Below are 18,119 nucleotides of genomic sequence, written 5' to 3'. Positions count from 1 at the left end.
ATAGCAGATTCAAATACACATGAACCTTATCAACAATACAATAAATTTGAAGACAGAGAAACACCCCCCAATTCACCGGCAAACAAAGTTGCATGGACACAGATACGGATACAAATATGGATACGGCCATTTTTTAAGAGCCCCAATATGGATATGGCTGGATACATCATTCATAAAAAAACATATACACATATATTTAACACATTTTTCTAAGTTATTCAAGGAGATTTTCATTACTTCAAAAGCAATATAGACCCATAATTGCAACATAAATAATGATAAGTTGATTTATCATTTTACAATATGCAAAAATAGTAGAGTTGCATGGGAAGATAATCCCCAAAATGGGTCACTGAAATAGAAAAACATTTAATTTGTCTTTTTCATCTGGTGTAATATGGATATGGCTGGATACATCATTCATAAAAAACATATACACATATATTTAACACATTTTTCTAAGTTATTCAAGGAGATCTTCATTACTTCAAAAGCAATATAGACCCATAATTGCAACATAAATAATGATAAGTTGATTTATCATTTTACAATATGCAAAAATAGTAGAGTTGCATTGGAAGATAATCCCAAAAATGGGTCACTGAAATAGAAAAACATTTAATTTGTCTTTTTCATTTGGTGTAGGTTTTGTTTATACCATTTTAAAAAAAAATGCATCAATGAAGTTTTTAAAAATAAATTTATGAAGATCTATGTCAAATTTTTTAAAAATCAAATCACATAGTATCTAGCAAGGTTGGAAATCAAGGTTTTTTGGGCACACTTGGGTACAGTATTTGACATGTATCCGGGCTGTATCAGATATGTATCTGTTTCGGATCCGGGAACAGATATGGGGATACGTGTGCCCAGGGAGGGACAAAGGAGTTTCCGGCTACTCTGCCGGCAAATAGAACAGAAAAATATAGAAGGCCATGGCTATAACAATCTTGCACCAAATCATCAATAAGAGCTTACAACAAATGTTAATGCAAAATAATGTCAATCAAAACTTTAAAGAATGCAAAGAAGAAAACCTAATGGATGCCAATGTGTTATACTTTCATCGACAGTCAAAACTCTATCAATTTTTATAGTTTTTTAGGGTCTTTGGGCTGTATGAATTTTGTGGGGCTACTTTTAACAATTGTTTTCCCTTTTAAGTTAACTGACTTGTGAATTTTTTACAACAAAAGTCAGTGACTCTGTGACACTGCCTACAACTTTTTTTGAGGATATTCCAACTCATCCTGCTTAGTCCCTGCAGAATAGAATGGTATCGCTTTGGTCTTCTTAATGTGTCAACCTGTTAATTGAATCAGGTATTGATCAAATCTAAATCAATATCATTATCAATATCTCTGTTGGTATTTGAGACCCTAATATATGTTGAACCTCCAGTATTCTAAGTGTATGATCTGTTTCAATGCCAGTGGGACTCAAAATGTGAGAATTTGATTTTTTCTTTTCTGATTTTGTCTGAAGACTGGGACTGAAAAGGGATTTTCCTATTGGTAGTTACCTTTTTACCAACAAAAACTGTGTTATAAACGTTTTGTCTCTTACCTGACCAAGCCTTTTATTGCATGATCCCCTGCAACCTCTTGGATGGGATCCTGCTAAGATTAGAGACAACAGTTTTTATTATTTCAGCCCAAAATTCTGCAGGCATGCCCTTATCTTTACCTCTTACAATATATTGTGTCATTATCATCACTGCTTAATTACTCATTTCCACAACTATATTTTACTGGAAGATAAGAGGCGACATATTAAACTGCTTAAGCTTCTCAAACTGCTTAAGATACATCCTTGACCTCATAGTGCAATTATCACCAAAATGTAGGAAGTATAGAAGCATCAACTGGCTGATTTTACTTGCATTGTACTGCTCAATTTTTTTAATCATCATTTGGTCCCAAACATCTGCATGCACTGATTTGAGCTAACAGGTGTCACAGTATGTGATATCCTTTGGAAAGAATGCTTTCCGTCTTTGTTTATCCTTAAAATGTGTCAAACATACCCATTTCCAAATCTGAAAAGAAATCAAACTGCAATAATATTATTTTTCTGTAAAAAGATGATTTTTGTTCAGGTGTCAATACTTATGATGCTAAACTGCAAATTGCAAATCAGATTGCCTTCTAAGCATAAACCAATGATGTTTTAGCAGCCTTGGATTTGTTAAGAGGATGCATTCTGTGCCCCTTATTATGCATATAACTAGTGATCTGACTAATAGTTAAAAAATTCCTAGTCAAATGAGGAATATAAAGTACATATGGAATATGAATTTCTTACCATGATCCAAGCTGATCTTTACATTTCCATGGTGTTGCACAATATTTAATCTTACATGACCAAGTATCATTGAATTTGTTCTACTTGAGCATTCAACAAAACTCTCATACCAGTCAAGCTGGTTAGTCATATGACTACTAGCTCTGGAAAACCAAAGAACTAAGTTGCTCGTCTTAAATAATTACTTTGGATAATCTAAGGCGTGCATCCTTCTCTTTATCAACATTATTAAATTGTTGTATTTTTCTCATTTTCTCTTACTATGCCATTCTTGCCATACAATATTTCTTTGTATGACACTTCAGCAAAATAACACCTAATAGGCTGTGATATCCAAAGAAAAACATTAACTGCCCTTAGTTCACTTAGAATTCACCAACAAAGCACTCTCCAAGGTTGACTGTTCTCCTTAATGAAACAGCCTATTGCAACTGTTTTGTGCAATAGTTTGCCATCTAGTTTATCAAAAATGATTTTATCATCCGTAGTAGTGAAATTGAAAGTTTCAACAAGTGTTAAAAATGGACGAGGGATGCTATTTAACAATCATTATTTCATAGCCATCTACTTTTCTCTTGATGGTTGCTAGTTGATCCCTCACATATTTGAAATTCAACAAATGTTGTTTTTTAACTATTTTGTCCATCAGTATTTGCGGTCTAGTATGGTCTGTTTCTCTACCTTGACCTGACGTGGTTCAGGTAGTTTCAACCTCCTTTTCAATCAAGCATCCCTTGGTATTCTCAGGAGCCACTCCTCTTCATTTTGAGTAGTTTGACCTGATTCAACTTTCTCTGTTTTTACAGTCATTTGAAAACCATATTAAAGAGCAAAATGCTATGAAGGGAAATCTTCAAGACCATTGCCATAGCATCACAACCCTCTTGAAGAAAAATACCTACACCTGTCAACCAAAAGGCTTCTTGGTTCTATTGACACATTCCCATTGTCGTATAATAGGGCTTGCAACCAATGTGAGGTTCATGGGTTTCCCTTGGGACTGTCTCCAACACGATGAATTTGGGGCTTAGTTTTTCTCCCCAAAGCTACAGAGCATACTTGGTCAGTTCAGTTTTAGCCGCAACACATCGTACTCAGAACCAGAAAGGGTTCATGCTGAAGGGGTTTCGTTCTATTGTGCAGGATTATATGGGGCTGTGGTGTTTTAACTGGGTTTTGCAATGATATTTTCCTGTTTGGAATAAACGGTGTTTACAGATCATGACCAGCATTATTTTCTTGTCTATCATATAGGTTCTCGTATTGACTATTTAGGTTCTTTGGTGCCCTTGACTGTGGATAGGATTATTTTTCACCATAGTCACCCTTGGTGTCATGAACTCCTACATTTTAATCTTAAGAGCTACTGTCATGTAATAATTTTTCTTATGTGACAGACTTTGGTTATTTTAATAAACAGGTTTTTTATTTATTATGCTGAGTTTCTGGATTCAACTGTGTAGATTTTGTTTGCATCAATGTTTCGGATCACACTCCATGATCCATCATCAGGTCCTGATTTTCGAAGTCTGCACCATTATTTTGTACAGGTGTATTGCTTGATGACTTGCTTGTAGCTGAAGATCTTGCAGCAGCTGAAACAACATCAGCTGCATCACATGCAGCAGCAGTTGCTGCAATTGGTAATGTGCAGCAAGGAACAAATATACGGAATTATCCTTATGGTGATGGACGAGCAAGGCACCCGCCTACAGAAACTGTCTCTGATGGTGCTGTTGTGATGGGAAGCCCTGTTGCGCCTCCCATGAATGGGGACATGTTCAGAGATATCAGTACAGAAAATGCAATAATTCCAGGACAGAGGTAAACAAGTCCCTGCAGTTATTGTTTAAAGAACCAATTCGTGTGTACACTTTAACATCGCAAGAGGTTGTAGAAATGTGTGTTATTCATTGCAACAAGTTTTCGTTTTGAGTTTTTATTTATTATCTCTTAGAAAAATGTGTTGATTTTTTGAATGCATTCTTATTTAGGGACTCGGTGACTAATTTTCCACTTTGCAGGAGGTTGGGCAAAGGTGTAGAGTCTCTAGTAGAGGCCTCAGCTGCTGAGGCTGAAGCTATAAGTGCAGCACTGGCTGCTGCTAAAGCTCGGCAGAGTAATGGAATAGTAGATCAATCTCCTGATAGAGATGGAGGCGCAGAGTCAACCTTAAGTGGGAAGAAATTAACAACACCGAGCAAGACTCAAGATGCAGTAGTGCCAAACTATACTCCACCTACTGGAGTTAGGCTTCATCACAGAGCGGTACAGGGACACATTCTAAGTTGAAGCAATTCAGGGTCAATTCTGAATAGTATGATTTACCAGTTTATTTGAGGTGATTTCTGCAATATAATGACTAGTCTTTTTTTCTGCCCATCTAGGTGGTTGTTGCTGCAGAGACTGGTGGAGCCTTAGGTGGAATGGTAAGATCACTTTCCATAGATCAGTTTGAAAATGAAGGTCGCCGAGTGAGCTATGGAACACCTGAGAGTGCCAATGCAGCGAGAAAGTTGTTGGACAGGCAAATGTCAATTAATAGTGTGTCTAAAAAGGTGATTAATCAGATGCCTTTTTCATCCGAGTTCTAAAAAGTGGCCCTTAATACTTTATAAAATTTCAAGAACAGAAGTGAATAGCTTTCAGTAATCAGGTATATTCAATGGATTGATTGATTTATGCAGGTCTTAGCATATTTGTTAAAGCCTCGGGGCTGGAAGCCTCCAGTACGCAGACAATTCTTCTTAGATTGCAATGAAATTGCTGAACTTTGTGATACTTCAGAACGAATTTTTTCTCGTGAACCAAGTGTTTTGCAAATCAAGGCTCCTGTGAAAATATTTGGGGATTTACATGGTCAGTTTGAGGATCTAATGCGTTTATTTGATGAGTATGGAGCTCCATCAACTGCAGGTGACATAACGTAAGTGTATATTTGTGCTGATGTAAAGTGGGAAGCACTTCTATTATGCAGATTTATACATTCATGATTCTCTTTTTTGATTCTCTCTCTAAATGTATAGCATTGATAGTTTCTTGTTAATGGTAATTTGTAACTAAAAAAATGCATGCCCAAGACACACTGCAAAGTTTTTAACTAGAAAAATTTGTTTTATGTGATCTTACAAGTTATTTTTCTCAATTGTCTGGCTTTTTAGCATATTCAGTTTAAGCAAGTTTGTGCATTGTCTATACAGTAGATGTTTTGTTAACAGTCAATATAATCATTTTATAGTTTGATATAAAATCTGCATATTTTACTCTATTTTTGTATTTTAAAAAATTTGATGTATAAGGAGATAATCATTATATTTTTCCCAAGTACATTAATGACTAATTTAATTTTATTTATGAAAAGTGTCAAAGAAATGGAATATTTTTCAATTCTTTTCAGCTGCCCTCCTATTACAGTATATAGTATTACAGTATTAGTTGTTATACATAAGCCACTAATAGATTCATCCAAGTTGGTACAATCAGGCTAAGTCACCGTGTCCGTATTTGAATTTGATTTCGGCGACCATAAAATTCGGATGAAGTTCGGCAAGGGAAAAAAATTCGACATCAAAATCGCCTTATATTTTTTTTTTGTAATATAAATAATATATCCAATAATTTATAAAAACAAAAATTATATATTTTTCAAATTTAAAAACAAAACAAAAAACACTAAATTAACAAGTAAAAATAAAAAATGCTATTTAATATTTTACTCTAGTTAACAGATCAATAAGTAAAATAGAATAATGATAAATTATATATACTAAATATTAAATTATTAATAAAAAATAATATAAATTAGAATTATAAAATAATAAAAATCTCATATTTTCATGGTGAATATGAATAACATAAACTATAATAATAAAATTAATAAGATAGATATTTATAAATTTAATAGTAGTTTCATGGTGAATATAAAATACAAATTATGGTAATAAATATTTAACATAAAAAAACAAAAACCTAAAAATACAAAACAAGAATCTTTGAGCTTTGAGCTTTGATAGCAGCACTGCGGGGGAAATCTGTGATGCGTAGGCAAGGGCTCACAAACACACATGACCTTAAGCACGAACACACACAACAGAGCACGAACGAAGCATGAACAGGCATGATCAGCTTCAGTCGCGTGACAGACCAACTTCAGCTTCAGCCGAAACCCTAAAAAGCAAACTCATATTTCCGCAGTACGAATTTTTAGGGAACAATTACGAATTTCATTTAATTTTTATAGGTTCACCGAATTTCGAACCTGAAGCTGAAAATTCGGCGAATGCGGTGACACAGCAATCAGGGTTTATGTCCAATGCTTCATTGCCCCTTCTTTGTATTGATCTTGCTTATGTGATAGAAGACACAAAGTGGAATGGACATAAACCAAGTCTTCTGCCTTTTTTTGCAGCCAGCCAATTACGCTTCACTGAGTGGATAAAGGAGTATGTAATCCAATTCCATTTAGCCGAGGGAGAACTTGCAACTTGTTGAAATTGGAGAGAAAATTGTTGCGATTTAAAAATAGAAAATGCAAAATAAATTAAATAAGGGTAAGTAGTGAAGTCTACAATACAAATGTTAAAAAATAAAAAATGCTTATGATAGAATCTTGATTGCAAGAGGCTGGAAGAACAAATAATCTTGCCCATGGAGGCACCACCATGTATGAGCATCTTCTTTGTATTGGTCTTGAAGAGCACAAACTCTATGATCTCATCATGAGATGAACTTGCCAAACTCTTTCCTAACATTATCCACCTCTCTTGGATCTGAGAAGAGTCTTAGGAATGATGACTTGTACTTATTATCAACTTCACTATCTTTGTATGGTGCAGTTCTCCTTCGCAAAGAAACTATCAGTTCTCCTTTGCAAAGAAACTATCTTTGTGCTATAGTATTTGGGAGATAATGCATATGCAAGGAGGTGCAATGGTATGTTCACCTTGTTCTAGTAGTGATGAATTCTTTTTTCCACTCAGGAAAAAACATTTCTAAAAGGTCACTCTTTTTGTGCTATTATGACCTTTGTTCTCACTATCATGGAGTTTGCCATCGTATATATCCTCCAAACATGGCCGATCGAAATCAGCAAATATGATCATACTCATGATGGGCTTCGTGAAACCCAAGACATAGGACACATGAGCCCACCAATCGTCATCTAGGATCAATAACCTGACCTTTGGGCCCTTTCGAAATTTGATTCCTCCACGTACTCCATTGGTGGCCAATCAACCATGGCATTCAATGCATCTCACACTTTCACAAGTCGTCTCAAAGGATCACATGTGATGCAAATTGGGTCTTAGCAACCTAAGATCATGCAAAAAATAAGTTAATAACACTTTAAAATATAAGTAACATGGCATAAATTAAATAATTAAAATTAAATTTACCTTTAACACATCCGAGCTCAAGAAAGCCTTGAAAATGCCTTGCAACATCTGGTGGTTTGTCACAAACATTTGGATCTCCTAATCCTCACAGTATATAGCTTTCTCCCACTCTATTTGAGTACCAGTTGGTTACATCACCAAGATAAGGGAGTGTACAATGCATGGTGTCCAAAAAATGTGTGCATACATTTCCTCAAACTAAGCATTTGCTACAATTTTTCACATGCAACGTATCTCACTTGCAATCATTTCCAAAAAAGTGATTGCCGCCACCATATCTTTGCCAATATGGTGATCTCACCAAGTTGAAAGGAAGACCATTGGTATAAGTGTAACGTGCAACTTTTTCCTTTGCAATGGGCATCTTTTGAGGGACTTAGGAGAGGGATCTTCTTCTTGGATAGAAGGCGTTTCCAAGAAAGGATGTTCGGAGGCCATTACTGAATTTTTAGGTGTTCTCATTGATGTTTTCCTTGCTAAAGGATGAGATTTTAATTTTGCTCTTTCTTGTTCTTTAATGAATGCCATCATTTTTTTGGCAACCCCTTCCTAGTTCACCCTTCACATATTCTAATCCCTTCTGCACTTATAGCACATAGGTGAGCTTTCACTTGATTATACGAGCTCTTAAATTGGATTCTGTACTCACCACAATTCTAGAAGAATCCTCCACCTCCTAGACATTGTTCAAGCATTGTAACATTTTTCCATAAAGGAGATGCTTGATCTATCTAATTTTTTTGTTTGTATCAATACCCATTGAACTTGAACTAGTGGCCATTCCAAATAGATTGCAATTTGATTTTGTTATAAGAAATTACTTTTAAATTAAAATTAAAAATAAATTCAACCCTACAATATTTATAGACTAATGAAAGTTCAAAACGAACACCAAAAAACATCATAAAAAATCTTGTAACTTTTTTTTTTTTTCTATTTTTTGTAAACTTCAAAAGATTCTTTAAAAGCTTGAATGTTTTTGTAAAAAACTAAAGAATCAATTAAAATGCTTACCTTAGATGATTAGATCTCCTTTGTGCAAGTTATCTTCACCCCTTTGGCACTTTGTGATTGATTTATTTAAAAAAAAAGCCCTCTACCTTTCAAAATGCAAAAATGTCCGAGCAAGGGTGTGTTGGAGAGAAATGAAGTTGCAAAGGAGCAAAATTTAGGTTGGTTTGGCTTTTTAGTTTTTTTTTGTACATTTTGCATTTTAAAAAAATGTTTTTTTTAAAATTGTTTTTCATGCTTGCAAGGCATTGGTGCTTGTGGGAATGCCCAGGGAGCCCCGGGTTACCTGTGGATACGCTTGTCGCATACCCACAGGAAACCTGGGGTGGCTGGGGCACTCCTGTGGCTGCTCCAACTCCTGCACTGTTTCAGAGTGGACATGGGGTCTCCAAGAGGAGAACCTGGTAACGTAGATGAGAACATTTAAGTGACCAAGTTAGCTAATTGTGGTAACTTATCAGGTTCAATTTTGAATCATATGTATTAGTGCCTTACAGTGTTCAGTAGGTCAGCAGAAGATTACAAAGTATTTTATCCTTGTATACCACTTTTGAACCTTTAAATGCATTTCAGAATTTAAAGACAGTTGGAACTGCTCAGCTTCTTTGCAGATATGTTTACTAATTTGAAAAGTCATACAAATAGATTATCTTTTAACAAAAAAGAATTGCTTCAAGTTTTTGTAAACAAGATAGATTTTATATATTGACAGTTTTTATGTTTATATTTTAAAGGGGAATAATATGCAGTCCTTTGTTGAATGGCTCACTTTATCATTAAAGCTTAGGGCCTGCTTATATAAAATGCAGTTTGAATTATATGTTTTTTTACCTGAACCTTCTTTCTAGTTTGTATTTCATTGTTAATATTTAGGTTAGGTTGCATGCCATCCTTGAGGCCAGTCACAAAGAATCGATGCTACTTTGCTTCCCGGCTCAAATTGTTTTAATGAAAAATTGATGTGCTGTGCATGGGATCAACAAATCCTCCGGAATGGTGTGCACTGTTTAATGCTGGCACATTTTGTCTCCTATGCAAAAAAAGGGTGATGTTTCAGGGGAGTTCTTTTAAGTCAAGTTTGGTCGTATTGTCAAATGACAGATGGGACTTGTATGGATACCAAAGTTGAATTACCACTTTTTGGCAAATACCATTCAAATTTGTTTGATCAGTGCATGTGATGATTCCTTGTACAAGTGGCTAATTTTTGCCTATGAACGCAAAATTGTTCAGATAAATTTGTCTTTGTGAAGTACATTACTTGAATGTGATGCATCTTTTTATGAGGATACAAGTAAATAGGTGTTAGAGATCTGCAGATCATTCCAGAGATATGTGTTGTTGGAAGATCCTAAAGGAAGCATTCGGCCTGAGAAATTCTGTCTCGTTTGACTTTTATCATCTCAATCATTTTGACAATGGAATGATCAGATTTTATGCCATCCTCACAGACTGACCTTTTGTATTGTTCCTGATAAATGCTAAGTATTGTCCATAGATTATTTTTGCATCAACTTTTATGTCTTGTATTTGACCCATTTCAATTTTGCTTTGTATACCATAATTGTTTGTTCTGTTCTGCCAGTTTCTGTAAGAGCATATATATAACTAAATCTTGAAATCCTAGTCATCTTGATTAAGTACGAAGTCAATCCAGCTCTATGGCACTCATAATGATCAGTTACATCCTTGCCATTATACAGTAGTTTGTGAGATGAAATTGCTGCATTTTAATAATAATCTATTTCCTTCTTTATGGCCGATCATAATTTATTTCTTTATTGAACTTTAAACCGTGTTAAAGACTTCCACATCAATAATATCATTGAGGAACACTATATTTTCTGTAGCAAACAGTTAGTCCTTAAATATGACATACATTTGCCATCAGAAAATGAGTTTTGGTTAGACTAGAAATATCTATTGCTGCGTTTGGTTTCAAAGTGTCACCATGTTTACATAAATATCTTAATCCAGAGATTTTTGATTTAACTTACATGGGTTTGATGGTCAGACTTGCATAATAGGGATGCTTTATTTTTACAATTGTAAAATAGAGAGTTTCTTAAGGGAGCATTGAAGATTGCATACAGAAAATTTAAATACAAGTTCTTAGATGTTTTGGGTAGCAAAGAATATATGTAGTTTACAAAATTAGAATTAACTGAAGGTACTAGTTTGTTGCTCTCAACTTAAAGTCACTAATTTGAAATTTAGAACATTTAGATATGGGAATCAAGATTATTGACTTTCCTTGTAAAGTGGGTGGCATGGGTGTACTCTGCAATTCCTGTGCATTATTTTATCTGTAATGAGATGGAATACACCAACCCTGTTTTAGGTCTTTAGTAAGTGAACTGTTCTTTTGTTAAGTTCCGACTCTGAATTTATGTTTTGTTGCCTGTTAGCACATAATATGTAGTTAATATTGTGATGTGATTGCTTTCAATGATTTAATGCTTTGCTACTATTGTCTTCCAGGTATATTGACTATCTCTTTCTGGGAGATTATGTTGATAGAGGGCAACATAGTCTAGAAACAATATCACTGCTACTGGCCCTCAAGGTTAGAGGAGTAAAATATTAAATTTTTCTAAATGCAATGTTTGCACAGCTGGTGCTTATTGTATAATTAATATCTCTTTCAGGTTGAGTATCCACACAATGTTCATTTAATCCGGGGTAACCATGAAGCTGCAGATATTAATGCTCTTTTTGGGTTCCGAATTGAGTGCATTGAACGCATGGTAACTATGATTCCCAAATTTTTCTAGTGGAAGTGTTTTCTTATATTAACTCCTATTTGCCAACTTTTTCTTACTTGGTATGTTGGATTTTCAAATGAGCAGGGAGAGAGGGATGGAATATGGGCATGGCATCGCATCAATCAACTATTTAATTGGTTGCCTTTGGCAGCACTTATTGAGAAAAAAATTATATGCATGCATGGTGGAATTGGCAGGTCAATTAACCATATAGAGCAGATTGAAAATTTGCAACGCCCAATAACTATGGAAGCAGGATCTGTGGTTCTGATGGATTTGTTATGGTAACAGTTTTTGTCTATTGTTTTCTTTCAAGGAAATTTCTGCATATTAGAAACAGTGGTGCATTACATATAGATTCAATGTATCTTGCTAAAGACCTATACTTCATTTGTGCCTTCCAGGTCAGATCCAACTGAGAATGACAGTGTTGAAGGTTTGCGGCCAAATGCTCGAGGACCTGGTCTGGTTACTTTTGGGGTGAGTTTGAAAATTTAAAATGGGTTGATGAAATCGGTTTCTAGATATATAGTTATATAGCTAGTCAGAAATGCTGCTAGTAGAAGAGGCTGATTCAAAGGCTTGTCTTATTGTTAAATAATTTTGCATATATTTATAATTTAAGTCATACCAATTGTTGACGTGTATTTTGTACACCATCATACACAGAATAAAATACCAATAGGCATCTTATCCTCTCTTGAGAAAATAGTCTCTAACTGCTGAAGATTCGCATAAAGGATCAGTTAGGTAGACTCCAAGGTTCTTTTATGTAGGGTCTCTACATGTGGATAAGCTCGCCGTGGTATGATGTGATTTGCTGGAATCACAAGGGGACTTACATTTGGTGATTGAATTTCCGATCTACTTTGCTAGAACACAAGCTCTCACTAACTTAGATTAAAAAAAGGGAAAAAGGAAGGGGGCGAAGAGAGGATCTAATCCTAATACTAAGAATGTAGGAGCAATGATTGATTTTTGATAAAACTCTAACTAGGTCTTGTTTTGACATCAATGGAACATCTACACAAGGCTAGTGCGATCTTCTAAGGGAAGCTTTATGATGTTCAAATCATCACTGCAGGCATAGACACCATCAAGTTGATGCATATCAATGAAGAAGCGACAAATTGAAATTGAGCTTAAGCTGAACGATTCCAGTTGACTACACAAGGCAAGTTTGCAATCAACAAACTGCTAGTAGTATGGATATACGAATTCCATCATCAATCAATCACATTTCCTCCATTCATCTAATTATCTACCATCTAAGATTGAAGATTCAACAAGAAACCATGCAAATTGCAAGAAACGACACACTTCACCATTACTTCAATGAAAATGGAGTTTGTTTACAATCAATGGCAACAATTTCTTGCCTTGTCCTCCTATTCTACTCTCTATCTACTAACTACTTTCAACTATTTACAACTCTCTCTCTAATTATTGCTAATTAGCCTTTACAAATGAAATGCCTGGGCTTATATAGTGCCCACAATACAATTTGATGGCTTAGATCAATTCAAGATCAATGGCCAAGATTTTACAACGAAAACCCTAATTAGGGTTTGTTACAACCATTACATAACATTTAATGCTCGACCAATGACAAAATTGTATTGCTTGGACACATGTCCCTTCTAGAAAAATCGACCAATGGATAGCCGGGGTAGGTACATTGGAGTTTGTGCCACCTTCCATGAGTTAAGTACATTGAATCTGGACATGCTGAGGTGGACCTCATTGATTGGAGAAATGATGACTAGGACGCCACCTCATTTGACACTTGTTTGAGACTCAATTTGGTAGCGTTGAGAAGTTATCTTTGATTAACTCTTCTAAAATTATTTGCTTCTTCAACGAGCCCTTGTTCTAACTCCCTGTGTCCTTGATGTGCAGGATGATGATGTACCTTGCCTTGGAACGCTGGATTGAAAGAGGTCACCCCTATCTTTGCTTGATCATCCCGGCGAAGACCGTCCTTGATCCGACTTGATTTTCCTTGATGAGATCTCCATTTGATGCCTACACAACATTTCAAAATTAGTAACATGATTTTGCAATGAATAGCATAGATTAAATTAATTTTTAGGAAACTTCATAATAAATCCTTGAGTTATTATTTCCTAAAAAACGATTGAGCTATTACAATTCAAAATTCAAAATTCAAAATTTAAGCTATGACGATCAACGTTCAAAATCAAAACAATAAATCCATATCGCCATACCTCTCTTGAGAGCTTAACTCTAACATGCAAAACAAAGAATTTGCTTAGGCAAAATTGACGTTAGATGGTCTTCAACGTGATCTCTTCCTCAAGTTAGCAACTTCGCCACCTTTGATATGCCCTTGACGTCCTTGGCAAATTCGCCCAAGTGAAACTAAGTTCGCACCTCCTTGCTTGAAATGAAAGTTCGCACCATCTTTGGATATAAATTTGCACCCTTCTCCCTCAAGATCGCATGTGAGATGATAAAATGATAATGTGAAAATAAAAGTCTTTCACCTCCCTTTATAGCGCTCACCTCATATTCACCTTAACGCCAACTTGGTAATTAATAAGGCAATTTAAAACAATTTTTAAATAAAATAGTAGGCCGACTTTCATAAACCAATAAAATACCAAGCGCTCTATAATAATTAATTAATTTGCCATCGTTTTTAATTAATAAACTTCGATTTTTTTTACAAGGCAAAAATTAATTAATATTTAAATGCAATATTTAAATGCTATTTTTAATTAAATTTTCAATCTTATCGAATTTTCTAGCATTTAAATAAATTCAAAAATGTGTTTGAGCGCCAAAATATTTTGAAGATGGAAAGATACGTACCTCATCGCCCTGGTCCCTTGGAGAGGGACAGGAGCGATCCATCAATTTTTACTTGAAATTCTCCGTCCTTGATATCAACTTCTCCTTTATTACCTTTCAAACAACGCTTTGAACCCTTTGCAAGTTTGTTTTGTCATGATCTTCGAAGGAAAATGAGTGCTTTGGCAAATATCGCCCTGGTCCTTTGGAGAGGGACAGGAGCGATCCTAGTGTCCTGGCTCAAATTTGCAAATTTTTTATCTTCGTTCTTCGTTCATTGCCTTCCAAAGGACGTCCTTGACCTTGGCTATCCTTGCCTTGTCTTGGTTTTGACGGGACATGAGTGTTTTGATGAAAATCGCTTTGGTCCTTGTCCAAAGGACAGGAGCGATATAAGTTCCTTAGCTCAATTGATAGCATTTTGACGTTCAAAACTCTTGTATATCGTCTTCAAAAGACACCTTAGACCTTTTACCACTTTGCAAAACCTTGACTTAACGTGATTTATGCATGAATTGGCAAATATGGTGTATATCGCTCTGGTCCCTTCCTGAGGGACAGGAGCGAACTTCAACGTTTTGAGCTTGTCTTTGCCTTCTTCAACTTGTAATTGCTATCAACACGTAAAATGAAGTCCCCTTGATCCCCTTGGTCGCTTGACACTTGACAAATTTTCGAAATCTAAGCCATTATGGAAATATCGCTCTGGTCCCTTCCTGAGGGACAGGAGCGAACTAGGGGTCTTGATGTAAATCCTTCAACTTTGGCAATTTTTGATGCTTTGCGCTTGATTGAGACACCTTAAAACATCTTTGCCACCTTGTACTTCGCCTTGAAGTGTCTTGAATTTGGAGGAAAAGGCAACATAACTAAGATATCGCCCTGGTCCCTTGGAGAGGGACAGGAGCGAATTTGTACTTGTAGTCTCGATCACACTTCGCCAGCTTCCAAATTTATCTTCAACGGTCTCGTAATGTCCCCTTTCATTCATCCATGCCTTGGAATTCATTGTAACTTGGCAAGAAATTTGTCTAAGACAAAAATCGCTCTGGTCCCTGCCTGAGGGACAGGAGCGAATTTGGGCATTTGGGTCCCTTGTTGACGTTTAATAATCTTCAATTTGTCTTCAATGGGTTCAATTCATCTTGTTTCTTGCCATCAAACACAAACTTGCCTTGATCTTTGCTTGAATTTTGTCCTATGAAGAATATCGCTGTGGTCCTTCAGGGAGGGACAGGAGCGAATTTGACCCTCTAGGCAAAAACTTCATCATTTCATTGTTTTTGATCAAGTCTGGATGCTCTATCATGCTCATTTCGTCCTTCACCATGCCTTTGATGTCTCGATTCGTCCAAACAAGGTCAGGAATGGCTCAACTAAGCATTTTCGCTCTGGTCCCTTGGTGAGGGACACGAGCGATTCGCCTTGGTCCCTTGGAGAGGGACAGGAGCGCTTTTCGCTCTGGACCCTTGGAGAAGGACACGAGCGAAATTTGACTTTTCAAACTCTCTATCAGGATAAATTTGATGGAATATAACATTTAAGTATAAGAGAAGGAAAGGAAATGTCACTTATACTTTAAGTTATATTCCATATATACTTTCAGGATGTTTGAGAGTGGTTTCAGACCTCCAGGAGTTATATTGCAAAATCTAGTTTTTGGAGGTTTTTTCAGTTTCCAGACTTAGTCAAATTCAGGATCAGGGCATTCCAGACTTAGCCAAATTTCAGGATCAGGACTTCACTCAAGCCGGACTTACTTATCCATGTGATCCCCTGGGCGACGTTCAAAATGCAAAGGCTAGCTAACAAAACCCTAAAAAACCTAAAAAGACAAACCCTAAAAAGCAAAAAACATGGGTCCCCATTTGCAATGGGGCGATGTGTGAAAACGTCACAACATCTAGCGCCACCTTGAATAAATGTTGAAAAACATTTCAGAGATAAAGACTCAATCGACACCTAGAACCTTTGGAAAATTCATCCTAGCTCATCAAGAGATTAGAAAATGCACTTAAAGTAGAAGGAAAATCTTTAACCATATCTAGACACTTAGTCTTTGATTACCCAGGTGTGTGCAGGTGTATTCATTCCTCTCGACAAGACAATTATGACCTTCAAGTTCCCCTGTGATTAGCTACTTAGTTTATCTGAACTTCAAAAGCATCCTAGATAGAGCCTCGCTGCCAGCCAGACGTCCATAATCCCGACGAGGTTATCGCCGCAAGCTCACGAACATTGCTCCATTGCCAGCCAGGCGTCTATAGCCCCGATGGAGTTACTCGCATATTCCCCTTAGCCAATTTTGATATTTCATTTCATTTCATTTTTCTCTTCATTGTTCTCTTTCATTTTCTCTTTTTTCTCATTTTTTCCTTTTGATATTGCTTTTTCTCTCCGTCAATTCCTTTGGCTCGTAAGCAGTGAAGCTTACTAGGGTTTGAGGATTGCGGTGGCGCTGAAGCCAGACTTTAGATTTTTCACCAATCACAGCTTTGCCTGAAAACCATAATGACTCGGAGTCTATTAATGTGTGAAAATATAGTAATCAACAGATGTTGGCATCAAGATACAGAAAATGATTCCCTTCCAAGTCAAATACAGGTCCTGATCAGATGATAAAGCTGAAGAGGAACAACCTCGGATTCCAAACACTTCATGAATAGATATCTAAGAAATGAGTCTAACATAAGATCCAGGATATTGCCAGTGTGCGAGCAACAACACAAACACCTTTCTCACGAAATGGAGGTTCCCACTCAAGACACCTAAACTAAAGCAAACCGACCGACAAACCGACCCAAAGCAAACTAAACTAAAACGCACACCAAAAGCAAACAACTAAACTACCTGAGCCACACTAGATCATGAGTCAAATGACTCAAGGCAAATCAAGAACAGGGCTCAAAAGACTTCTAACCTAAAAACACGAAAAGAAAACCTACTCTAAACCTATATACAAGAGTCCTAGACTCGACACGACTCAAAGAAGCAAAATATGTACATGACTTTACATGATTTCTTAGGTTGTGCAACAAGAGCATGGCAAACGTGATGGTTCTCAATCGGGCAAATTCATCCTTAAATTTGAAAAAAAATTTAGATTCACTTACCTTTGAAGGCTAAATCTTACTTCTCCAGTGATTCTTACGCCTTTGATGCGTGTCTCACACCTTCGTAGTCGTCACCTTCAAAGAAAAATGCAAAAACTAAGAAACCTGGCTGTAGAGAAAAAATCTTCAAAAATGCAAATAGAATGAGTTGAATGAATGTTTTGATGCATTTCATGCATCAAAAGAGGTGGACTAGGGTTTGGATGTTTAAAAGCATTAAAAAAACTGTTTTTTAATTGTTTTCTGACCCGTGGGCCTCGTTTTTGGGAACCAACGGGCTTGGGTTCACCCGGGTCTGCCTGGGTTCGACCTGGGTCCTGCCCAGGCGGCTGGGTTCCTTGTGGTTCGACCTGGGTTCCACCCGGGTCCTGCCCAGGCGGTTGGGTTCCCTATGGGTCGACCCACAGACCCACAGGGAACCCAGCCGCCTGGGCAGGACCCAGGTGGAACCCAGGTGGAACCAGGCTCGGACCAGGACCAGGCAAGAACCAGGACCCGGACCTGGCCATTTTCTGCAAGAACCTGTATCTGAGAGTATTTTCAATCACATGAATCTTCCCTCATGTGGTGGTTCATGTTGTGTGGATAGTGAGAGCTATGCACAAATTGCATTCAGTAGTTTTGGGAAATATAATGTTGAAACAAGTATACTGGTAGAAAATTATTTTGTATGTAATTAACTACCTATTTATTAGAAGTTTTAGCTTTCTGCATGC

At 36.5% G+C, this 18,119-nt stretch overlaps 1 protein-coding gene across 1 annotated transcript in view; it reads left to right on the top strand.

The window, feature by feature from the left end:
- LOC131045789 (serine/threonine-protein phosphatase BSL3) overlaps nucleotides 1-18,119 on the top strand; it is a 65,801-nt gene that overhangs the window by 45,779 nt on the left and 1,903 nt on the right. The window contains exons 11-18 of the mRNA XM_057979433.2: nucleotides 3,855-4,128; nucleotides 4,329-4,572; nucleotides 4,692-4,862; nucleotides 4,992-5,230; nucleotides 11,193-11,277; nucleotides 11,360-11,458; nucleotides 11,561-11,760; nucleotides 11,881-11,956. Coding sequence (XP_057835416.2) covers nucleotides 3,855-4,128; nucleotides 4,329-4,572; nucleotides 4,692-4,862; nucleotides 4,992-5,230; nucleotides 11,193-11,277; nucleotides 11,360-11,458; nucleotides 11,561-11,760; nucleotides 11,881-11,956 — 1,388 coding nt within the window. The remainder of the gene's footprint in view (nucleotides 1-3,854; nucleotides 4,129-4,328; nucleotides 4,573-4,691; nucleotides 4,863-4,991; nucleotides 5,231-11,192; nucleotides 11,278-11,359; nucleotides 11,459-11,560; nucleotides 11,761-11,880; nucleotides 11,957-18,119) is intronic.

The sequence above is a fragment of the Cryptomeria japonica genome, chromosome 5, assembly GCF_030272615.1.
Source record: "Cryptomeria japonica chromosome 5, Sugi_1.0, whole genome shotgun sequence".
Lineage (NCBI taxonomy): Eukaryota > Viridiplantae > Streptophyta > Pinopsida > Cupressales > Cupressaceae > Cryptomeria > Cryptomeria japonica.
The sequence above is the reverse complement of the archived record's forward strand: the minus strand, read 5'-3'. Positions and strand labels throughout refer to the sequence as shown.